The sequence below is a fragment of the Hyperolius riggenbachi genome, chromosome 6 (assembly GCF_040937935.1).
Source record: "Hyperolius riggenbachi isolate aHypRig1 chromosome 6, aHypRig1.pri, whole genome shotgun sequence".
NCBI lineage: Eukaryota > Metazoa > Chordata > Amphibia > Anura > Hyperoliidae > Hyperolius > Hyperolius riggenbachi.
Window position 1 is genome coordinate 113,628,299 of NC_090651.1, and position 25,482 is coordinate 113,653,780.

Here is a 25,482-nt window from a genome sequence, read left to right on the forward strand (position 1 = left end):
GAATATATGAATGCATAGATGCATCACGCCTACATAAAATCCTGGTGCTTCAGGTTCTACAAGACAATAGGGTTCCTTCCACTCTATTAAGCTCTACGAGTAAAACCACATCCCATTCCATGCCTTATACTGGTAATGGCCAAAATAGCTGGAAACTGCAGTTTGCAAGTTGAATTAAGTCTGTGGAATTAAAGGATATAGGTCGGCTATAAGCCAGTGATTCTGGGTACACGTCTGGTTTACAATTTGCACATTCCACTCACTGTGGCAGATTCACCTGCTGGTCATCCTATGCCCCAACATATCCAATAAACTCCCTTTCAACCAATTCTAAGCAGTTTATGTATTTTGCACTGCATCAAGCTGTACAATGCTTGCGGGTCGAATTGATGCTTGATAGATATCAGGACAACAGGGTCCAAAAGCATATGGTTGAACTTTGGGATGCTCTCTTTTATACACAGTTCTGTAATAATACATTATGACAAACAAAGAAACCATTTGCTTTGCTGAAAATCACTCCAGTGATTGCCAAAACAAGATTAGCAAAATGTTGTCTCCAAATCACTTCCTGCAAAATAAAGTCTTTATTACTGTTTCCACCTGACTGATCATGTGATCATGGAAAACACAGCTCAATAGGATAGAAATATTAACAGCAAAGATTGGGACTCATAACTAATCACCCTGCATGACTCATAAGAAGATTACAGGAGCTTTGTAGTTATTCTGATTTTGGAACCGTGTTTGGGAAGGCCAACCATTCACGAATTGGAAAGAATCACACCATCACGTTTCTGTAAATCTTTATTTCATGTGAGAATGAGATTTTCATGATTTGTAAAAGAAACAAAAAAACACACAAATGTATCAAAAAGTACAAATATAAATTAAGAGTTTTATATTTACAAAATAAATAAAAAACATGTACAAGTAAGACATATATACAAGATTGGTCTTTGACAGTAGGGCTGCTTCTCCTGTAGATGGAGATATTCAATTCTAGAAAATTAAAACAGAGTTATTGATTTGTGAGCGCACCAAAGAGTCAATAGAATTAGATTTTCTACATGTGGGATATAAGAGATCACTATCAATGCTGATAGCGAGGACAAATGTAAAGATTCCTCAGCGAATCAGAAGAGATTTTCGGCATACAGGTAAGCAGGGATGGGCTTTGGAGTGCTGAAGAACTCGAATTCCAAATTCTAAAGAAAATTACTTACTGTACCTGTGAGCGCGGGATGGGGGGTTAACTTACCCAGAAGTCCAGGGATCCTATGCGTGTCACCGCTGTAATACGCGGGACGCGTTCCACAACTCACTACCACATGTCCACGTCCTCCTTCCAGCGGAAGGACGAAGTGCGAAGCGTGGTAGTGAGTGGTGGAACGCTACCCATAGTTCACGTATTACAGCGGTGACACGCATAGGATCCCCGGACTTCTGGGTAAGTTAACCCCCCCATCCCGCGGTCACCGGTACCGTAATTAATCTTCATTAGAATTCGGAATTCGAGTACTTCAGTAATGGAAAGCCCATCCCAGCAGGTAAGCCTCTGGCTACTCATGTTACACATACAGTTGTGAAAAAAATGATACAGACCCTTTTCTGTGTCTCTCAGTCTGTATCCACGTATCAAAAGGAACAGCAAACACTTGGCAATTATTTTGAGGAGGAGTAACTCCAGTAGTAGCCTGTACAATTCTGGGGACATAGCAGATCCCCTCTAGCAAGGTATACAAACATTCTCTTCTTGTACCTCGACAAAGGGGACCTACCGTGGCCCCGAAATGGTCACTGGTTTTGTAAATGGACTTTTGTCACGACATGTGAATAAACTCAAGCTTTATTCTGCAGTTGAGAGTGCGGACCTTCTGGACTGTTTGCTTTGTCTTTACGGTCCAGCACCTCGGGAATTGTGTGCAACTAACTACCAGCTACCGCTACCAGTGGGAAGATAAAGGTGACCAGAGGATGCTGAGGGACCTTGCAGGCTACAGGGGGCTGGAGGAAGCCCCGGGTAAAGTCTGTTCAGGGTCCCTTTAAGCCAGCAGGTAATACTTTAAACAATCATAATTTTACTGTAATGTATGTTTTCTAGACTGCATTCTTTCTCTTAATAGCTTTTTTAGTACTAAGCCCACTTTACAAAAAACAACACGCATTCCCTTTAGAAGTGTGGCTATGATAATTTATGTGTAAATAACAGAAATAAATAACAGACACATATCTTGGTGCTACATTTAGCTTTCCTCTCCAATGCTCCATTTACAGGAGGCCTGTGTTTATCAGTGAACAGAAGACACTTGTGTGCATTAACGCTGCAACAATTCCACATCATGTGCCAAAGGAAGAGAAGAAATAAGTCAAAGTATAGACAAACCTGTTTTTCTTGGCCATCGTCTTCAGTCCACAGATTCCTCTCTGGGCTGTGTGCCTGTGAGGCCTCGGAAAATTTCATCTCCTGTTTAATGTATTTGAGCATTCCGCTGAGTGTACCTAGATCAGGACAGTCTGAGCTCTTATCACTGTGATCATCTACTGTGTACTCCAGAGGATTGAAAGAAGTGTTCTTCAAGCTGTCAGATGGCCTGTAGGCAGGCTTGGCCAGTGGGGGATTCGGCAGAACTAAGCCCTTTACATCATCTATTATGTTTTTAGAGGGATCTAGAGAACTAATGTCTGTAAGGCTCGTATCGCTAACTGAGCGCTGTAATCCCCAGTTCTTTAAGTCAGAGGTATTATGGAATTTAAGGGACTCCAGCAAATCATATTCACTGAGTATATCAGGAGACAGAGTAGAAGTGGCTAGCTGATGCTGAAGGCCCAGTTTCCTTTCAAATCCTGAAATGCGAGCTTTCATCCTGGTTAGCTCAGATTCCTAAAGCAAGAAAGAAAAATGTAAAGCAGATTTATATATGTGGTCATCATGAAATAAAAAATTTGAGAGCTCTAGATTAAACAAAGACTGGCAGGCCAATGGATCATAAGGATAATCCTGGACTCCATGTACACAGCCAAACATGAAATTATAGGTCACAGCAAATATAAGAGAACATCAGAGATGAGAATGTATATATGGGATGGATCAACTAAATTAGAAGCGATATTAAAGAATGTCCCTGATTTGATTAATAAATGAATTTGTGGTTTCCTCACTAATGCCAAAAACATACTGTGGGTTATTTGGTGTCCCACCTAATAGCCTGTAGACCACAGCAAAAACAGATTGTGGGACACACTAAGTGACCGGTAGGATGAACTGCTTAATGTATCCTGAAAGGGGCTGCACAAAATAGGTCATCACTATATTTAAATGTGCCATGCCATAAAAACAGCAGGGACCTCCTCCTATTGTTTCTTATTTTGCTGTAATTTGCCATATGAACGTGTACCAATTTTAGAGATATCTCAAACCACACGTTAACTTTGTATGAACACTCACCTAGAGGATTATTATGAACATCTGTTCAATTTCTCATTAATGCAGTTATCTACTCAACCAATCACATGGCAGTTGCTTCAATGCATTTAGGGGTGTGGTCTTGGTCAAGACAATCTCCTGAACTCCAAACTGAATGTCAGAATGGGAAAGAAAGGCGATTTCAGCAATTTTGAGCATGGCATGGTTGTTGGTGCCAGATGGGCCAGTCTGAGTATTTTATAATCTGCTCAGTTACAGGGATTTTCATGCACAACCATTTCTAGGGTTTATAAAGAATGGTGTGAAAAGGGAAAAACATTCAGTATGCGGCAGTCCTGTGGGCGAAAATGCCTTGTTGATGGCTAGAGGCCAGAGGAGAATGGGCCGACTGATTCAAGCTGATAGAAGAGCAACGTTGACTGAAATAACCACTCGTTACAACTGAGGTATGCAGCATAGCATTTGTGAAGCCACAACACGCACAACCTTGAAGCGGATGGGCTTCAACAGCAGAAGACCCCACCAGGTACCATTCATCTCCACTACCACTGGGAAAAAGAGGCTACAATTTGCACTAGCTCACCAAAATTGGACAGTTGAAGACTGGAAAAATGTTGCCTGGTCTGACGAGTCTCGATAGAGTTATAATTTGGCGTAAACAGAATGAGAACATGGATCCATCATGCCTTGTAACCACTGTGCAGGCTGGTGGTGGTATAATGGTGTGGGGGATGTTTTCTTGGCACACTTCAGGCTCCTTAGTGCCAATTGGGTATCGTTTAAATGCCACGTGCTACCTGAGCATTGTTTCAGACCATGTTCATCCCTTCATGACCACCATGTACCCATCCTCTGATGGCTGCTTCCAGCAGGATAATGCACCATGTCACAAAGCTCGAATCATTTCAAATTGGTTTCTTGAACATGACAATGAGTTCACTGTACTAAAATGGCCCCCACAGTCACCAGATCTCAACCCAATAGAGCACCTTTGGGATGTGATGGAACGGGAGCTTCGTGGCCCTGGATGTGCAGCCCACAAATCTCCATCAACTGCAAGATGCTATCCTATCAATATGGGCCAACATTTCTAAAGAATGCTTTCTCCCACTTGTTGAATCAATGCCACGTAGAATTAAGGCAGTGCTGAAGGCGAAAGGGGGTCAAACACCGTATTAGTATGGTGTTCCTAATAATCCTTTAGGTGAGTGTATTGGTACTTGTATTGCTGGATGTCCTGATTGTACAGTGTCTTGAACTTCTAATATACAGTATATATATATATATATGTTACCCAATATTGTTTTGTACTATGTACAGCGCTACAGAAGATGTTGGCGCTATATAAATAAAAAGTAATAGTAATAATGAAAAGGATATACAATGCAAAACATGACATGCAAATAAAATGAACCATTACTTTTTTTTTATTTTTTTTAATAAAACTGTATTATTTACCTTCAGAATCAGAACCTCATTGGTGGCTTTAATAACCTCATTTCTTGCTTCAACCTCTGTTTTTAAGTTGCAGATTGTATCTTGAGCGTCTTCAAGATCTTGTTTTACCTGCTGTAGCTGGTGAATGAAACACATAGATATGTATATGGATCTGTATGGACTGTCTGGCAGAAATGCAGCTGTTCATCTGTCGGCTATATGCTGCCCTCCCACTAGACCCCTCGCCTAAGCAGTACAGTCATGTGATGTTCAATAAGCCCAGTCAATGTCAAAGTTAAGATTAGATTAACCTCCTGAGCGGTATGGACGAGCTCAGCTCGTCCATCACCGCCGGAGGCTGCCGCTCAGGCCCTGCTGGGCCGATTTTTATCAAATAAAGTGCAGCACACGCAGCCGGCACTTTGCCAGCCGCGTGTGCTGCCTGATCGCCGCCGCTCTGCGGCGATTCGCCGCGAGCAGCGGCGAAAGAGGGCCCCCCTAGCCGCCTGAGCCCTGCGCAGCCGGAACAAAAAGTTCCGGCCAGCGCTAAGGGCTGGATCGGAGGCGGCTGACGTCAGGACGTCGGCTGACGTCGATGACGTCACTCCGCTCGTCGCTATGGCGACGATATAAGCAAAACAAGGAAGGCCGCTCATTGCGGCCTTCCTTGTTTATTCTGGGCGCCGGAGGCGATCGGAAGATCGCCTCCAGAGCGCCCTCTAGTGGGCTTTCATGCAGCCAACTTTCAGTTGGCTGCATGAAATAGTTTTTTTTTTATTTAAAAAAAAACCCTCCCGCAGCCACCCTGGCGATTTAATCAGAACGCCAGGGTGGTTAAAGAAGTAAAAACGAACTGTGCTTGTTCTTGATATGATCAGCAAACTTTGCTCTTGCCCTGGAAACAGCCGATTTATAAGGTTAGGTCATGTAGCTTGTCGCTGTACACATATTAGTGCTTGTGGTCCTGTCTGGCAGCCCGCTGCTCATGTAAGATCAGTCTGTAAGTTAAAGGAAACCTGAAGTGATAAACTTATGAAATAATGAATTGTATGTGTAGTACAGCTAAGAAATAGAACATTAGTAGAAAAGAAGAGAGTCTCATTGTTTTCCAGTACAGGAAGATTTAAAAAAAGATCTTCGAATACAGTCCTGTTTTCTGAAGCATTTAAACAGTGAGAGACAGCTTGAGATGAGGTTTTACTGCAAGAATGTTCAAAAGGTCATTATTTCATTTTTTTATAGCTTAAAAGACAGAGGGCCAGATTTATCAAAGTATTACCAACAGTTTTTTCTTCTTCTCTGGTTCTAACCAGCAGGGGCTACAGTTAAAGGGAACCAGAGATGAACGATTCACACAAAATAAACATATCAGTTGATAGCTTGTAAAGAATAAATGCTCTACCCGATAATTTCGCCACTCTGGTGTGCCTTTTTGAGTGCTTTTTATCCATTATTCCTCCAGGAAATATCCAATATGGCCGCCGGCTCATATTCCTTCTGTTCCAGGTTATGAGGTGTTCTGGATGTGCTGTATAGGCTATATGAGACTATAGACAAGAAGGGCTGCTGTAGGCTTTCATCTGTGTGCTTTCAACTTTATTATTCTGGTATGCTTTGTGGCTGCCTGTAGGAAGTGTCTCTCATAGTAATGAAACTGCATACAGTAGATAATAATGACAGGCTGCACACACAGAGCACACAGATCACACAGCCACACTTGTCTGTTAGACAGAGATTTTTCCTGCAGCATCAGCCCCTCCCATATCATCACAGCTCTCAGTATGTAAAGCATGAAATTTGAGCCAGGAGGGGGAAGGCTTGGGCTTGAAAAGACTTCACAGAAGAGTGACTCAGCTATAATGATTCCAGGTCAAACCTCGACTGAATAGTCGGTGGATTCTTATCACAGTTGATAACAGATAGATTAGACTGAGAAGAATAAAACTAAAAGCAGCGTAGGTGTTTACTGTCATGTTCCCACTGATAAATGTAATAAAATACATGAGGGTGCTTCGTCTCTGGTTCTCTTTAAGTAGGATTTAAGAATTTTCTTATTATCATGCATAATAGCAGCAGTTTAGCATGAATTTCTAGAAGTGCACTACAGTTAAGAAAAGTGCAAATCCACTCCTGAACTGCCACAGATTAAGAAGTGCTTAAAGTGAACCAGAGACGAAGCACCCTCATGTATTTTATTATGGGGACATTAGAGAAAACACCTATCCTGCTCTCTGTTACGGTCTTCACTGCTCAGCATGCTTCTAACCAGCCCTGATAAAATCCCTGATTGAGCATTCAGTCTGGCTTTGCTTGGTAATCATTACAGCTGAGTCATTAAAGCAGAGCCACAAGGGGGCAGGCTTGGGCTTGAAAATACATCAGAGAAGACAGACTCAGCTATAATGATTACTGAGCAAAGCCAGACTGAATGCTCAGTCAGGGATTTTATCAGGGCTGGTTAGAAGCAGGCTGAACAGTGAAAAATGTAACAGAGAGCAGGGTAGGTGTTTTCTCTAATGTTTCCACTGATATATATGGTAAAATACATGAGGGTGCTTCGTCTCTGGTTCACTTTAATAGCACTTCTACATAGCTTGTGCAGTTCAGGACATCATTTGTGAAGTGTTCCTCCCCCTGCTGAATCTTGTGAAGCTGTTCTGTGCTCAACCCTTCCAGTGCTGAACATTGATGCAATACAGCAGATGTATTGGTTACCTCAGCAACAGCACTTTCCCTCACACATTGCACTGCACACATTGTCTGAGAAACCTTCCTAACGCCTCCTATTTAAGAACAGTTTAGGAAGGAAACTGCACTGTATAGTGATTCCTTAATATGTCTGAGACAGTTCTGCACGTATTTATAAAAACCTACCAATATTTTGTCTCAGACACTCTTGATAAATGTCCCCCAGAGTCTGGTTTTAAAAATGCAACTGTGTTAGTAAAAAAAAAAAAAAAAAAAAAAAGTTTACAGATCGCTTATTGTGACTCCTCACATACTTTTAGTGTCACTTGTCAGGGTAGAGCGTGATCCTGAGGATGGCACTGCAGTGAATACGTGCTGTACAGCACCTCCCCATGGCAACAGAATGAAATGCTCTGGTATAACAGAACGAGGGGAGCAGGGATGACGGTGCATGCACAATGGAGCAGCTTCTGGTAGGCAGGGTAAGGAGAGGAACAATGCACACCCCCTATCAGTGTTGCTTAAATATGCAGCATGCCAGACCTGTACACACACTAGAGTCTCGGCTGAGACGGCCCTAGACAGCCACCTCAGCCAAGTTCCATACAGTGTGTGTTTGTGGCTTTAGCCTAAACTAGGTGCAAGCCTCTTACAGGTATGGGCTGTGGGACCATAGCATTTATGTCCAACATGTTTCAGGCACTGGTAACTTAAAAGAGGAATTCTGAGCACCAATTAATTCAGACTAAAGTCCATATCTAGGCACAGATCTATTAATACTATATTTACCTATAAAACATACCAGCTGGCTTTGCACTGAGGTAGCCAGCCAATTCCACCATAGAGCTCCATAGAGCTGACAGGTGTAGCACTGCTAAAGCAGCAGGCCTGGCCTCTGTGTGGTCATTAGTGCTTATTTACTCACTTTGCAGCTTACAACTAACTAATAGGTTAAGCAAGTCTTACAGCGAAACCAATTACAATATTAATGGTTTACTAAAATCATCCTAAAGGAGACATGCAACACCTAAGAAGTGGGAAAGGCGATAAACTTATTACCTGAACAGTGCATCATGGGAAGGTTCTAAAAAGCAACAGTCAAAAGTAATTACGGAAGCCCCCTGCTGGGTCAGTCTGTTACCTTTTCCCGGGAAAGGCGATCCATGCCCTCCAGCTTATGCTTAAGCCTGTCTGATTCTTTCTGAGCCTCAGCCAGCTGCTCTCGGGTTTCCAAGAGCTCTCGATGGGTGAACTGCATGCGTTCTCGGGCCAGCCGGACCTGCTGGTTGAGCTCCTTCCCTTCTTCTTGCTGCTCTGAGATATAGCTCCGCTGTTCTGCCAGTCTCTACAAGACAGAACATATGTCAGTTTAATGCAGAAGCAAAACAATTTATTTTTATTTCTTAAATGAGCTCCGGTACGCTTAACTGGTGTCTAACTCCGGAATAAAAATATGGACTTGCTTTTCCTTACTTCTAAGTGTATTTTTAAAATGCTCAAAGTGTACCTTAGATCAGAGTTCCCCAACCCTGTCCTCAAGGCCCGCCAACAGTACATGTTTTGCAGGAAACCACAACCATGCACAGGTGGGGTAATTAGTGTCTCAGCAGAGCTGATTAACTACCTGTGTGGATTTCTACAAAACATGCACTGTTGGTGGGCCTTGAAGACAGGGTTGGGGAACACTGCATTAGAGGATAGAAGTTTAAGCATTTTATACTTACCTGGGGCTTCCTCTAGCCCCCTGTAGGCTGTGGACTCCCTCAATGTCCTCCTGAGCTGCTCCATTCCCAAACAGTCTTCTCCACTAAAGTCCACAACTGATGTAGTCACGCTGCACTGCACATGAATAGTCCCGGCCGCACATGCTCCCTGGTTGTGCTTCCGTGGCCGGGAGAGCTCTGCAGTTCGCTGAGATTGCATCTGCACAGGCACAGAATGCTGCCAGCTACATGAGGGCAACCAAGGACTCTCACAGCCTAGTAGTTAGCATCTGCCGGAGTCGACTAATAGAAGCCAGTTGCGTGTGGTCCGTTATTAGTCATGGAGAGAATCCGAAGACATAGCAACAAAAGTTGTTTAGGTGATACCTTTAATGACCAACTGTACAAGATTCCTTTGCAAGCTTTCGAAACTTTACGTTTCTTCGTCAGGCATGTTTTAGAACTGGATCAGAACCATACAAAGTACTGTCACATACACAGGCTTTATATATGATTCTGCATGCACTATAAAATCTTGTACACTTCGGACTAATGGAAGGACAGAGCGGCTAGGAAGCGAGAGAGCCCACAGCCTACAGATGGCTGGAGGAAGCCCCAGGTATAAATGCTTGTGCTTCATCTCAGGTTTCCTTTAAGGTGCCTAGACAAGCAAGAGCACTGTTGCTGTTGCAGGGATAGGGACTCGATCCCTCAGGTTACAGTTCAGAGACAAAAGCTGTACAAACTAGTCTACCGGCTGGCGATGCATACTGTTGCTATGGAGCAGGGTCTACACATGGCCCATGATGCTGCAGGAGGGTTGGGGAGTAAAACAATGCCCCCAGCCTGCTTTTGGAACAGGTGATGCGACACTCCGGATCTCTCATTGATACATTTGATAGGGTCAGGGAACACCATGCACAAGCTAGATTCTGAGCAGAGGTGGTCCCGATCCATCTAGCATGTATACGAGGCCTAAGTCCTAGTTCAGGCATTAATGCATAATGTGTGGAACACATCATGATTTGCCATAGACAAAGCTTTGTGTATACCACATAAAACTATTTCTGCATTTTTATATCGTCTCTTGTTGGCTTGCAATTCTGACATCTGTGTTTTTTTCCAAACTCCTCACTCTGTCCCATCATCAACCACAGGAGGGGGTCAGGGACAGAGCTGGAATGGTGCCACTGCTAGTTACTGTAAACACAGAGCTGTCCCTGCGTACCTCCTCTGTGCTGCTAAGAGATGAACGCTTTATGGCCAGCACTACAGCTCTCCAGAGTAACATCATCCCTTCCTGCCCATATATCCTGCCTGCTATGTGTGTAATAAAGCATTTGCCCTTCCCATACTCTCTCCACTGCGTTGATGAAAAGGTTAAGGGTAGTGAGAAATGGTTTCATATTGCAGGCAGGGCTGGAGTACATGGGGCTTTCATACACCTCAACGATCTTTATTTATGCTGCAATAATTCCAACATTTTGAGGTAGCAAAGGAATATACAGGAATATATCAGGGGAAGCACAGAATAGTCTATGCATTCCAGCCCAAGATGCACTTCCAACCATAAGCTGAAGTCTTGGCTTAAACCAGGGGTGTCAAAATCAAATACAAAGTGGGCCAAAATTGTTCACTGGTACCTAATCGCGGGTCAACCTCAATTCAATGTCTACTGGCCACCTTCCTCCCTCATGAAGTTCCCAGATGTCTAAGGCCCCCCCTCCCTCCAACCCCTATCTAGTGTCCCCCTCCCTCCCCTATACAGTCCCCTGGTGTCTAGTGTCCCCCTCCCTCCCCTATACAGTTCCCTGGTGTCTAGTGTCCCCCTCCCTCGCCTATACAGTTCCCTGGTGTCTAGTACTCCTCTCTCCCCTATACAGTTCCATCTAGTGCTTACCTCCCACATATGGCTTCACTGGTAATCTAGGGCTTCACCTCCAATATAGCTTCCCTGGTAGTCTAGAGTGGGCCAAAACATAATGTAAAGTAGGGAAACCACTTGGGGGCCACATTTAATGGCTCTGTGGCCCGTGGGCCGGAGTTTGACATGTATGGCTTAAACACTGAAAATCTATTGGAAGATCTTTAACATGCTGTGCGTGCAAGAAGGCCCAAGATTATATCTAAATTAGAAGAAATCTGCAATGAGGAGGTGTGCAAGCTGTGTTGTGAGCCAAAGGGGTGTTACTAAATATAGACTTACTATTGCTTTTACATTTTTGCAGATGGCACAATTGCGGCTTAATGGAAACTCGAGGTGAGAGGGATAATGGAGGTTGACATTTATTTTGTTTTAAATAATGCCCATTGCCTGGCTGTCCTGCTGATTCTCTGCCTCTATTACTTTAAAGGAGTCATCAGGGATGATTTAATAAAATAAGTGCTACTTACCGGGGGCTTCCTTCAGCCCCAAGCTCCCAGCATGTCCCTCCCCGCAGCTCTCCCCGCAGCTCCATCCCAGTCCCCGGCGATGACGTCAGGGCTACCTCCAGGTCGGCCTGTACTGCGCCTGCACGAGCGGCGCTGTCAATCACCGCCATGTGGACCGGAGCGGACTGCGCAGGCGCAGTAGCCCAGGTAAGTAGCACTTATTTTATTAAATTATACCTGATGACTCCGTTAAGCCATTGACCCTGAACAAGCATGCAGATCAGATGTCTATGACAAATCTGACAAGATTAGCAGCATGTGTGTTTCAGGTGTGTGATTTACACCCTATTGACCAGAAAGATCAACAGGACTGCCAGGCAACTGGTATTGTTTAAAAGGAAATAAATATGGCAGCTCCCATAAGCCTCCCACCTCGGGTTCCTATTAAAGAGGAACTGTAGTAAAAAATAATGTAATTAATAAAATTGTTTTTTTTTTACAATATTATGTCAATGTTTGCCCTCTGTAAAATCTTTCCACTCCCTAATTTACATTCTGAAATTTATCACAGGTGGTGACTTCTTTAGTCCTGTCCAGATTTACAGCTCAGGAGCCTATAGGCACAAAAGCCCTGGCACCCTAAACCCCGCCCCTTAACACAGGCCCAACCCCTCAAGCCACACCCCTCAACATAAGGTAGATATTAGGAAGATCCACACTTGAGCAAGCCACCACGCTCAAAATAACATTCACTTTATGTATAGGAGGATCTGGTTGATTGATGAAACCACAAGGCAATTCTTGAGTTCAAAGAATTCAAAATCACACTTTACTGCAGGGGTAGGGAACCTATGGCTCGGGAGGCAGATGTGGCTCTTTTGATAGCTACATCTGGCTCACAGACAAATCAGAAGGGGTTGATTCACTAAGCTACACTGCTCAAGCAGCACAGCTTAGTGTGACAGCGCAAGTACCATATTTTTCGGACTAGAAGATGCTCCGGACTATAAGACACACCTAGTTTCAGGGGACCAAAAACATAGGAAAAAAATATATGTAACCTGGTGCGTCTTTAGTGCAGGAGCATCTTATGGTCCTTTACCCAAGCTGTCTCTATCTAAACTACACTGCCCAGCTAAACTAACCACTGCTGCCCCACTAGCTACACTACACTAACACCTGCTGTCCCCACAACCTACACTAAGCTACACTGACCCCACAACTTACACTAAGCTAACTTACCCCACAACTTACACTAAGCTACACTGACCCCACAACTTACACTAAGCTGCACTGATCCCACAAACTACACTAAACTGCTCTGTCCCCACTACCTACACTACAGTACATTTACCGGCAGTGGAAGGGCTGCAGTGTGCTTCTGGGTCCAAGCAGAGACGGAAGCTTCCTTCAGTGAGATCTGTCAGGGTCTCTCATCTGCACTGGGTCTCAGCAGCGGTGGACTTGTGGAGCTGGGGCCACTTCAGATCAGCTGGAGCTGCCCTCGTAGTCCATCTGGGTGAGAGCCAGGTCCACAGGAACATCATTGTGGATTTCGGCAGGGTGAAGTCTTTTCAGCGGTGGTGGAGCTGGAGCCACGTGGGCCATCCCCCTGGAGCTGCCCATGTGCTGCACCTGGGAAACAGCCATCGGTCCTGGTGGTCTCGGCGGGGGAATACTTCTCAGCGGTGGTGACACTGGATCCGCTGCTGGAGCCACATGGCCCATCCCTGGAGCTGCCCACGTGGTGCACCCGGGAAACAGCCATCGGTCCTGGTGGTCTCGGCAGGGGAATCCTCAGCGGTGGTGACGTTGGAGCCGCTGATGGAGCCACGTGGGTCATCCCTGGAGTTGCCCATGTGGTGCACCCAGGAAACAGCCATCGGTCCTGGTCTCGGCAGGGGAATCCTCAGTGGTGGTGATGCTGGAGCCACGTAGGCCACCCCTGGAGCTGCCCACGTGGCACGCCCAGGAAACAGCCATCGGTTCTGGTCTCGGCGGGGGAATCCTCCTCAGCGGTGGTGACGCTGGAGCCGCTTCTGGAACCATGTGGGCCATCCCTAGGGCTGCCCATGTGGTGCGCCCGGGAAACAGCCATCGGTCCTGGTGGTCTCGGCGGGGGAATCCTTTTCAGCTGCGGATGTGTTGCGCTGCCAACTACCTGCCGAGCAAGCACAGGGCATCCAGGGAGTCCAAGTGCCGCTCATCAGCCATGTGGAAGAGCCAGAGAACCTTGCATCCCGATCCATCCCAAGGATGGATGACATACAGACGCAGGATGCAGGACTCGGAGCCCGCGGCTGATAGGTGAGGGCTTCCACTATGTCCTGCACCTGCCTGTGGGGGACACTTGGCCACACATTCGGACTATAAGACGCATGGACTTTTTCCCTCTACTTTTAGGGGAGAAAAAGTGCGTCTTATAGTCCGAAAAATGGTAACATTTTCAGTGTTGAAAGCTGTAGCATGCTCTACTAACTTACTCAAGTTCCCCCAAAACTAATGGCCACTCCAATTGTCCCACCCTGGACCTTGTCAGGTCCCGTGACTTTATAGGATGAGATCCCCACACTCTGATTGGCCCAATAGGCTGCGTGTCACTTGACAGGCAGCCTATTGGGCCAAAGTGCAGGGATTTTGTCCTACAAAGTGAATCAACCCCCAAGTCGGTTACCTAATTGTACAAGCTGTTAGTCTGTATTTCTCCTGTCTGGCTCTCGGGGAAATTGCTGATACCCAAGAGAAGCTATAGACGTGTCTGACACTTCAGCTGCCCAGAGGATCAACTGTATACACAGGGTGCAGGCTGGGTCTGGGTTCAGGGTGGCTGGGCAGAGTTCAGGCTGGGTCTTGGTGCAGGGTCACTGGGGCAGGGTGCAGGCTGGGTCTGGGTTTAGGGTGGCTGGGTCTGGGGGCAGGCTGGATCTGGGTGAAGGCTGGGTCTGGGTGCAGGCTGGGTCTGGGTGCAGGCTGGGTCTGGGGGCAGGGTGGCTGGGGCAGGATGCAGGCTGGATCTGGGTGCAGGGTCGCTGGGGCAGGATGCAGGCTGGATCTGGGTGCAGGGTCGCTGGGGCAGGATGCAGGCTGGGTCTGGGTGCAGGGTCGCTGGGGCAGGATGCAGGCTGGGTATGGATGCAGGGTGGCTGGGGCAGGGTTACTGGGGCAGGGTGCAGGCTGGATCTGGGTGAAGGCTGGGTCTGGGGGCAGGGTCGCTGAGGCAGTATGCAGGCTGGGTCTGGGGGCAGGGTGGCTCTCATTCAGCACTTACAGTGTGATCCTGGAGTCATCCGCCTGCCGGGATGATGCTGGCTGCCTCTGTAACCACCACCACGGAGTTTGGCACTTGCAGCTCCCCCTCTCAGAGCAATTAAGCAATTCCTCAGGGCGATTGCTGTGCCAGTGGAAATACAATCGGCAAGGAGGGGGTGGTTGGAAACATCCATTAACTGGCCGGGTCTTCCGACAAATCCGAGCAGTTATGGGGACTAGAGTGGGGCTATACAGTACAGAAGGACACATGGGGGACACAGGAGGACACTATCCGGAGGAGAAAATTTACAAGACGCTCCTGGAACATGGATTAACCAAGTTTATTATATATATTCTTTTTCCCTGGTTTTTGCCCTCTAAACCTGGGTGCATCTTATATTCCGGAGCATCTTAGACGGCGGAAAATATGGTATGTTGTCCAAATGTTTGCATACAACAGCATATAAACCTCTGCTTGTTAGAATGCACCAAACACAACCACCCTGAAATAGCTGTCCCTGTTTGCATAGTGCATGCCAAGCCTACAATAACACTCCAATAGCTTCTACCTTTCTTTTTTCCTGTTTAAACAAACAAGGCACATTGAAAGGATTGTTCCCAGTCTGACTGGAAAAAAAGAACACAAACACTTTTTTGTTTTTTTTCCAACATGCTGAAAACCTCTGTGCAACTGCCACAGACTTTCTTTGCACTGTTCAGCACTTATTTCTTAACCACAATCTATATATTTATTGAAGTGCTTGGTTGACTGTATTGCTATCACAATGTTTGATCAGCTAAAGCCTTGCAGCTAGATTCATGGTAACCTTGGATTTTGTTCATGGCCACTTACCTGTTCCATTTCAGTCACCGCTAGCTGTTTTTTCTCCATTTCCTTTTGCAACTGATTTGCAAATTGATCTCTCTGAAGCAGGTCAATCTCTTTCTCTCTAAGCTTTTCCCTCATTTCCTGTAGTTTTTCATCCAAAGATGAGATCTGTTAAAAAGATGATGACCAGATGGGACAAATAAGCAAATATACTATTCTAGATAGTTAATTCATCAAAAAGGTTGTAAGCATTTCTTCAGTACACAAAATTGTTCCAAGAAAGCCCACCATATATTGCAGTAGCTAAGCCAACATTTTTTTTCCAAAATGTAAAAGGGAAGGAGGGAGATGGGGGTGCTTATCTGTGTGTGATATGGGTGTGGATCCCCCTATGTAGATTAGGCCTTGGAAGGGTCTCCCTGGCAGTTTCCTAACTTGCCGCTAGAGGTCTAGTGGTCACATGACAGGAGCTCTAGTGGCAAGTTACAAAGCTGCTGGTTAGACGCTATGCTTTCTGGCATGCTCCCAATGTGCGCTTTGTCATAGGGGGAGGGCCACTAGGGTAGCACAGGCAGTGGAAGCGGGAAGGAAGGATGGCCTATAAGCAGGTCACATGATTTGGCCTATTTTTCTAGGACAAAAGTGTGAGCGTGTGCTTATCTATGAATGAGCTTGTCCACTGTGATATATACTGTATATTGATTTACAGGACGTAAGAAAAAAAAAATTGTTCCACCCATTCTCCTGTTCCCTCCACATAGTAACACGGAGGACGGCTCCTCCATGGGCCGATATAAACATGAATGGACCTGCATCAAGGGGTCTGGAAGACACACATTACATAAACGAGAATACTGAGATATAGAGGCGAATTCATAAAAATTTACAAAAAGATCACTGCTTTCTTGCTCTCCCATTTTAACACTAGGACTGTCGCTTTCATAAAATAGGCACAGATATAAAAGGGCAATCATATTTTGGTTACTGGCAGCTCTGGATCACCAGTACTATAGCTAAGCTAAAACAGCAATAAACAGCTCCATTCATTGGAATGACCAGCTGCAACCTTAAATCTCACTAGAAAAAGCAGTGGTATGTGCCCCAATGCAATCTTAAAGTGGCAATCTACTGCAAAAGAGGTAAAAATATTTGAGAAAAACACCAATATTTTCCATTCTGCTTCACTATGCTTATGGCATGGAATATGTTGAAGGCTATTTGGTAATAAGCATAGTGAAATCTCCTAACCAATCTGTGCAAATTAAAGTAATTGATCCAATATTCGGATTGATACCGTCAGTCTGATCGGATTGGTTAGGAGATTTTTTTGTCCATTAGCGGTCGTACAAATAATAGTTTGTAAATGATCATTTGTCAAATTGTATCATTAGTGGCCATCTTTATACTTGGGCCCTATAATAATGTCCCTGGCATGCCACTACTCCTAGCTGATATCTGCATGATCCCAGAATAAACCTGCAAATGGCTCCTGAAATCCTAAACAAAAGTTGTGCACAATCCTAATAGAGAAAAATGTGAGTATGAGGAATATCAAAGCTACCATAATTCCCATGTAAAAAAAAATTCTGCTGCCTCTATTTTGTTTCAGTACTTGGATTCCCAACCCGGAACACATTTGCAGCCAGTGATGTCAGAAAACCTTATCTACAGGGGTGTAGCAATAGGGGGTGTAGAGGTAGCCACTGCATCGGGGCCCTTGGGCCAGAGGGGCCCCAAAGGACCCTCCCCTAACTGCAGTATTAGCTCTCTATTGGTCATGTGCTGGTAATAATCACTTCTATAGATACTTTTAATAGTAGTGATTACTAACTAACTGTTCCCCATCCCCTTCTAGCACCTCTGACACTGTGATTGCTCTTGGCAGGTTTTAGTGTGCCGTATCAATTGCTATGTATAGAGTGCTTGGGGGGCCCCATTGTAAAACTTGCATCGGGGCCCACAGCTCCTTAGCTATGCCACTGCTTATCTACATACTTTTCCAGAGTTGAAAACAGTTACATGCACAAGATCCAGACAGCAGGCAACCAAGGATCATCATACTGAAGGGTGTCGGTAACGGTAGCTGCCATATTGCTCTCATTTCAGGTTACCTTCCAGGTGAATAAACATGTTATATCACTGCTAACCTGTTTGTTGTGCTCATGATTTTCCAGTTCATATTTCTTTAAGGCAGTTTCCAGGTGAATAACTTTCTGTTCTAGTTCTTCCTTGTGTTGCCGGATGCTCATGTCCAGCTGGGTGAGCTGCAGCAAGAGAGAAATGCAGCAAAGTGAGATTCCTTCAATAGCCATAGGACAATGAAAGCACAGCTCTCCCTTACAGCAGCCTTCTGAAGACTGCAGTCACTTTATTCAGCTTGATAACTCTGCACAGTACTTCAGTCAGGTGAGGCTTCCCTTAAAGGACAACTGAAGCGAGAGGTTTATGGAGAATACCATGTTTATTTTGTTTTAAAGTGTACCTGAGTTGGACATCAGGGGTGTATTTATACTTACCTGGGCCTTCCTGCAGCTCCATGAGGCTCGTGGGCTCCCTCGCCGTCCCCTCCAGTCACTCCGTTGTCTTCTAATCCTCTCGGGTAATCTGGCCAGTCACATGCTCCTACACATGTGCAGCCCCCGCTATGCCCCTGTTCCTGGGCGTGCTCTGCGCCTGCGCAGTACTAATGTGCAGGACGCTCCCAGCGAGCGAGCCCCACATGCGCAAAAGAGTGTGGCTGGATTACCGGAGAGGGAACCCACAAACCTCATGGGGCTGGAGGAAGCCCCAGGTAAGTATAAATACACCTCTGATGGCCGTCTCAGGTTTACTTTAAGCAATACCAGTTACCTGGCAGCCCTGCTTGCTGGTCTGTTTGGCTGCAGTAGTGTCTGATCACACCATAAACAAACATGCAAATAATCTTATCAGATCTAACAATAATGTCAAAAACACCTGATCTGCTGCATGCTTGTTCAGGGTCTTTGGTTCAAAGTATTAGAGGCAGAGGATCCGCAGGATAGCCAGGCAACTGGAATTGCTTAAAAGGAACTAGCTTCTTTCATTTACCCCTCACTTCAATTGTCCTTTAATATAGCTGCAGGTAACAAATTGCAAAGCACAGGTTTCAAGCAGCTTTAGGGGAACTAGCGCCCTCTACAGCTCCACCATAGGAACTGTGATAATATATACAGGTCTGCTTTATTGTACTGTGGTATGCGTAAAAAAAAGCGACAACACTAATCTTACTGAACATGGACAAGATGCACACAACTATTACGCAATGATGTGTCTATCCACACTTATTTATGTTATCTGTAGGTCCAACTTCTCATTATATTACTAATCTATATTCATACAAACAGGGTTATTTATGGTAGCAGACAACACAGCAATAGCAGGATGAAACTCTGGCATAACATTCATAAAAATGTGTTCTTCTACTTTTTATTACATATGCAGTTATCATATTTGTGTGTGGGCGTGTGCATGCGCAGGTATGCGGGCGTGCTTACATGCGGCGGCAGTCATAGGGGTGGTAGGGGAGCTTTGGTTGTGAGTGACTAGAGCCCGTTATATTAACAGGCTTACGTCCACCTACCATAGTATATTATAAAGTATCCAACGATCATTTATATCCTTTCCCAGCTTCTGTGAAGCATGCAACTGAGATAAAGCACTGCCAGGAAAGTTTACTAGTTTTGCTGATAATGAAACATAAACAACAAAAACAATGTACAGAGAGTGCAGAATTATTAGGCAAGTTGTATTTTTGAGGAATAATTTTATTATTGAACAACCATGTTCTCATTGAACCCAAAAAACTCATTAATATCAAAACTGAATATTTTTAAAAGTAGTTTTTAGTTTGTTTTTAGTTTTAGCTATTTTAGGGGGATATCTGTGTGTGCAGGTTACTATTACTGTGCATAATTATTAGGCAACTTAACAAAAAACAAATATATACCCATTTCAATTATTTATTTTTACCAGTGAAAGCAATATAACATCTCAACATTCACAAATATACATTTCTGACATTCAAAAACAAAACAAAAACAAATCAGTGACCAATATAGCCACCTTTCTTTGCAAGGACACTCAAAAGTCTGCCATCCATGGATTCTGTCAGTGGTTTGATCTGTTCACCATCAACATTGCGTGCAGCAGCAACCACAGCCTCCAAGACACTGTTCAGAGAGGTGTACCGTTTTCCCTCCTTGTAAATCTCACATTTTACGATGGACCACAGGTTCTCAATGGGGTTCAGGATCAGGTGAACAAGGAGGCCATGTCATTAGTTTTTCTTCTTTTATAGTCTTTCTTGCCAGCCACGCTGTGGAGTACTTGGACGCGTGTGATGGAGCATTGTGCTGCATGAAAATCATGTTTTTCTTAAAGGATGCAGACTTCTTCCTGTACCACTGCTTGAAGAAGGTGTCTTCCAGAAACTGGCAGTAGGACTGGGAGTTGAGCTTGACTCCATCCTCAACCCGAAAAGACCCCACAAGCTCATCTTTGATGATACCAGGCCAAACCAGTACTCCACCTCCATCTTGCTGGCGTCTGAGTCGGAGTGGAGCTCTCTGCCCTTTACTAATCCAGCCACGGGCCCATCCATCTGGCCCATCAAGACTCACTCTCATTTCATCAGTCCATAAAACCTTAGAAAAATCAGTCTTGAGATATTTCTTGGCCCAGTCTTGACTTTTCAGCTTGTGTGTCTTGTTCAGTGTTGGTCGTCTTTCAGCCTTTCTTACCTTGGCCATGTCTCTAAGTATTGCACACCTTGTGCTTTTGGGCACTCCAGTGATGTTGCAGCTCTGAAATATGGCCAAACTGGTGGCAAGTGGCATCTTGGCAGCTGCACGCTTGACTTTTCTCAGTTCATGGGCAGTTATTTTGCGCCTTGGTTTTTCCACACGCTTCTTGCGACCCTGTTGACTGTTTTGAATGAAACGCTTGATTGTTCGATGATCACGCTTCAAAAGCTTTGCAATTTTAAGAGTGCTGCATCCCTCTGCAAGATATCTCACTATTTTTTACTTTTCTGAGCCTCTCAAGTCCATCTTTTGACCCATTTTGTCAAAGGAAAGGAAGTTGCCTAATAATTATGCACACCTGATATAGGGTGTTGATGTCATTAGACCACACCCCTTCTCATTACAGAGATGCACATCACCTAATATGCTTAATTGGTAGTAGGCTTTCGAGCCTATACAGCTTGGAGTAAGACAACATGCATAAAGAGGATGATGTGGTCAAAATACTCATTTGCCTAATAATTCTGCACTCCCTGTATGGTGATCACTTTCTCAGCATAGATTGCTAAACTTCCCAATGAAGAAGAATGAATGCCTTTCTGCACCCACATTCTTAGTAGGTTTTATGCTGCAATTATGCTGCAATTACGGTAATCTTTTAAAACAGAGAAGAAATGCTGAGTTCCATACAACTTTAAGGCTACTTACACACCAGGACGTTGCGTTAGAGGGGACGTTAAAGCGGAATATAACCCTGCATTTCAACTTTGCTCTAAAACATTATTTACAGCATATTATATGCAACCAGCATTATTTTTTTACTAGACCAGCATTGGAAGGGTTAAACACAGAGGTTTAAAGTTCCCTGAAGAGATATGCAGAAGTTCATTTAGATCCATTTAACTAAATAAAATGTAACAAGTGATAAATGTTACACACTCTTTGGATGTCCTCCAGCTCCTTCTCAGTCAGAGAGATGAGTCACATGCCACACTTAGATACATTTATGTAAACAAAATGTATCTATGTCAGCTTCAACTGCAGTTCTGTCTAGGAACTTGAAAGCTCTGTGTAACCCTTCCAATGCTGGTCTAGTAAAAAAAAAAAAAATGCTGGTTGCATATAATATACTGTAAATAATGTTTTAGAGCAAAGTTGAAATGCAGGGTTATATTCCTCTTTAAGGTCGCATAACGTGTCCCTAACGCAACGCATGGTGGTGCGGGAGAGGACGTTAGAGTGAGCCGCGTTAGGCGGATCTATCCGCATAAGGTCCACCAGAGTGGCGCTGATTGGGCGGCGGGACCTCGTGATGCGGAGTGAGACACTCCGCATCACGTGGTCCCGCCTGCCAATCAGCAGCCGTCAGTGCAGAGCCTATTAAGTAGCCATGTGCGCGGCTACTGTAGCGGCATCTCCCCGCCTCCGTCTCGCCCCCCACTGAGCATGTGCAAACAGTCTTAACACAGCTTAAGCCGCTCAGAACGCACAGTACGCTGCACTTTGCCCGAACATGCAGCGTTACTGTGTAACGCAACGTGGGCAGTGTGAACAGCCGCATTGACTTTGTAGTGCTGTGCGGTGGGCTGCATTACAGGCTGCACTAACGTGCGCCTGTAACGTCCTGGTGTGAAAGAGCCCTAAATGAGGCAGCAATGCTGTTAATTGGTTAGCTATACTAACTAGCAGATCATGAGTTGTTAGTTTGGTTTCCATCACACACCATTTACATGGAGTTTGTATATTCTGTTCATGTTAGCATGGGTTTCCTCTGGGTATTTCAGATTCCTCCCACATCTTAACAATACAATGATACAATAATTAGTTTCCACCCAAACTGGTCTGAAAGAGTATCAACTACTATTGCTCATGTCTACCAGAACCCAAGAAGTATACAGTCAGTTTGATCAGCTATTACTGATTTGCTGTGCTCTGTCCTCTTGATTTAGCACATGATCATACCCAGTAGATTGAAGGTATGAAATGCTTCTCCACTAATACTGGAAGACATGAGTGACACTGCTAGGAACTCTACTTTCTGATGGACAGGAAATGATGCGTGTAGTTCAGTGTTCCCTGTAAAGCATTATATAAAGTGTGTCAGTGCTACATCACTTAAATAGAAACCGTAACCAACAATTAAACTTAATCACAATCAGTAGCCGATACCCCATTTCTCATGAGAAATCTTTTCCTTTTCACAAACGGATCATCGGGGGGGGGGGGGGGGGGGGGTGTCTGTATGGCTGATATTGTGGTAAAACCCCTCCCTCAGTGTGATGTCAGGACCATGATTCTGACATCACACTGTGGGAACCTTGTTGCATTGTGGGAAATAACAGCTGTTTCCTACTGCCAAAAAAAAGCAAGCAGCAGCTACTTCCACTGACATCACCTGCCAGCAGTAAAAATATCACCATGCGATAAATTTCAGAATATAAATCAGGAAGAGGAAAGATTTTACAATGGGCAAACGCTGACTAAATCATTTACACATAATTATTGTAAAAATTAAACACTTTTGTTCATTACGTTATTTTCACTGGAGTTCCTCTTTAAAATGTCCACTGCCGTAATCACGTAATACTGCCTGCCATGCACTTGTTGATTACTGTTATTTTCATAGTTACAGATAGCCCAGGAACCTTATGGTGAACCAGAACTAAGTGGAGTGTGTAAGGGGCAAAAAAGGACCAAAAAGCCCCGTTTCTAAAAATGCTATAGAAAACTGAATTTTGCCTTCTTGAAACAGAAGGCATTTGCACTTATTCAGGTTGGAGTGAACAAAGGATGATTTGCATATTCAGCAGTGATGCATTGTGGGAGACATCATATGCTCACTCCAACCTGAATAATCACAAATACCTTCTGTTTTAAGAAGGCAATATTCTGTTTTCCATATCATTTTTCATCTACAGGTAATTTAAAAGTTAAGGTGGCCACTAATGGTCCAATCTCTAGTGAAAAATAATTCGAGCGATCAGAAATTTTGATCGGAAGAAAAATCGCCCACTACACCATCAAGGAACCAATCTTTGCTTCCTATCTATCACAACCAATGAAGAAAATCCAAATTTTGGTTTGACAAAAATCCAATCGGATGACTATTTTTATAATCGTTCATAATGGATTGTACCAATCAACTGAGATTATTTTCAACCAATCCGATCAGAATTTCAGATCGCTCGAACGATTTTTCGCTGGAAATTGGACAGTTAGTGGCCACCTTTAGACTCATGAATCTTTGTTACATGCAATGAAGGAGCTGCAGTAACACATTTTGACAACAGGTGGTGCAACAACCACAGTTATTAGCGCTGTCCAACACACAGGGAAAAGAAATATGAGAATGTGTTTGCATACGTTTTGTTCGCAGCAGAGGTTAATTGATCAGGCTCACAGAAAAACTTATGGTGCCCGTACATCACTCTACTCGCTCTAATTTTAACAAAAATTGGTGCCGGGAAGAGCATGCCCGATCAACGATGCAACCAATTTTGGGTAAAAATTGGTCAAAGTAACGACTTGACGTGCTGGATCTCAGGTCAAGTGCTGAACATAGAGGAAACCCCCGGCCGCTGTCCACCCTAGTGCCTGTGCAGTTATACTTTATCTGTCTGATGTCCATCAGACAGACAGTGATTTCTGCTTTCAGCTCCACGTGGCTACCGGCATATGGCACGTGGGGGCGAGACGCAAATTTGGAAGGATGAGGACACGGATGGACAGTGTGACAAGTAAAATTGCACGGGCATGGGGGAGGGGCATAAAACATTAGTGGGAACACCGCACGGGAAGGGGGATGTATAAATAGGTGTCATCACAAGGCCGATTTGAAGCGATCGGGATTCAGCCTGTGGTTTATGGCAGCCAACATATCTTTACCTGATCAGATTCATTAGAGAGAGGTCTGTCTCTTGGTTGACTGGCTTCCACAATCACTAGATGTATGGGTGTACCAGTATATACTGAGCATAGTACTGTCAATTTTTTGCAGGACCTTTACCAAAGGCATTGAATTGAGACTGCCTCTTTAACAAGGCGACTAATAAAGAGGCAGTCTCAAATCAATGCCTTTGGTAAAGTTGCTGCAAAAAATTGTCAGTACTATGTAAATGTATGATAAAAAAAAAAATAATCTTCATGTATTTGAGAATGTTCTATTGGGATTTATTTCTTTTCGATAAATTCTAACATATCTGTGTGTCATATTCTGCAGCTTTGGGGTGAGAGGGGTTCTGCAGCTACATGGGTGAGAGGTAATACATAAGTCCTATTTCATGTGCACACTAAGGCTGAGTTTCTACTGCTGCAATTCCCAACGGGGAATCACAGTTTATCGAAATCATTTATCAGCTTGATAAACTGTTGCTATTTATATTTGAAGTGTAAAAGAAGAGTTCTTTTCCACAGTGCGGGTCCAATTTTGAAAGAGCGTCTAAACACCTGCTATTCAGGTTTCGACAAACTATGCCTAAAGTGGTGGTATGCCTCCAAACAGTGGCTGGGTGCACACTTTCTTAGCGTAGAACAGTGGTCCTCAAACTAAGGCCCGCGGGCCTAATGCGGCCCCCTGAGGCTTTTTTTCCGGCCCCCCACACACAAAATGTATAACTTATAGATGCGGTCAGCTACATCTTTAAATATTGGTGGTCCGCATATAGAATAGCAGTGCTGGCACCACCCATCCACATGGAAGCCAGAAAGCAGTAATTCGCTGGTTTCCAATCAGATTCCACATCAGGTGACATTGCTCTCCAATCGGACTTCAGGTTGTCACCTGGGTATGCTCCAGTGTCTGGCCCGCAAAGACATAATTTTATGTATACTCCTGCCCCCCAGCAGTCTGAAGTATGTTGACCCGGCCCTCGACCCAAAACGTTTGGGGACCCCTGGCATAGAAAATAATACTGAGCTGCACTAGCTGTAGAAATAACCCACTTGTATCAGGTCACTTAGCAGTATAGCTGAACTATAGGATCACACCATAAGATTTCAGATATACTTTGAATT

General features: G+C 44.5%; 1 protein-coding gene across 4 annotated transcripts in view; it reads right to left on the reverse strand.

Annotated features, from left to right (window-relative positions):
* Positions 1 to 845: 845 nt before the first annotated feature.
* Positions 846 to 25,482, reverse strand: part of CCDC18 (coiled-coil domain containing 18) — a 104,974-nt gene continuing 80,337 nt past the window's right edge. For all 4 annotated transcript variants that reach the window (XM_068239788.1, XM_068239787.1, XM_068239786.1 and 1 more), the window contains 6 exons: positions 17,854 to 17,970; positions 15,731 to 15,874; positions 8,694 to 8,897; positions 4,886 to 5,002; positions 2,387 to 2,884; positions 846 to 1,002 (listed from right to left, as the gene is read on the reverse strand). In XM_068239788.1, the coding sequence (XP_068095889.1) occupies positions 997 to 1,002; positions 2,387 to 2,884; positions 4,886 to 5,002; positions 8,694 to 8,897; positions 15,731 to 15,874; positions 17,854 to 17,970 (1,086 nt within the window). In that variant the 3' untranslated portion in view covers positions 846 to 996. The remainder of the gene's footprint in view (positions 1,003 to 2,386; positions 2,885 to 4,885; positions 5,003 to 8,693; positions 8,898 to 15,730; positions 15,875 to 17,853; positions 17,971 to 25,482) is intronic.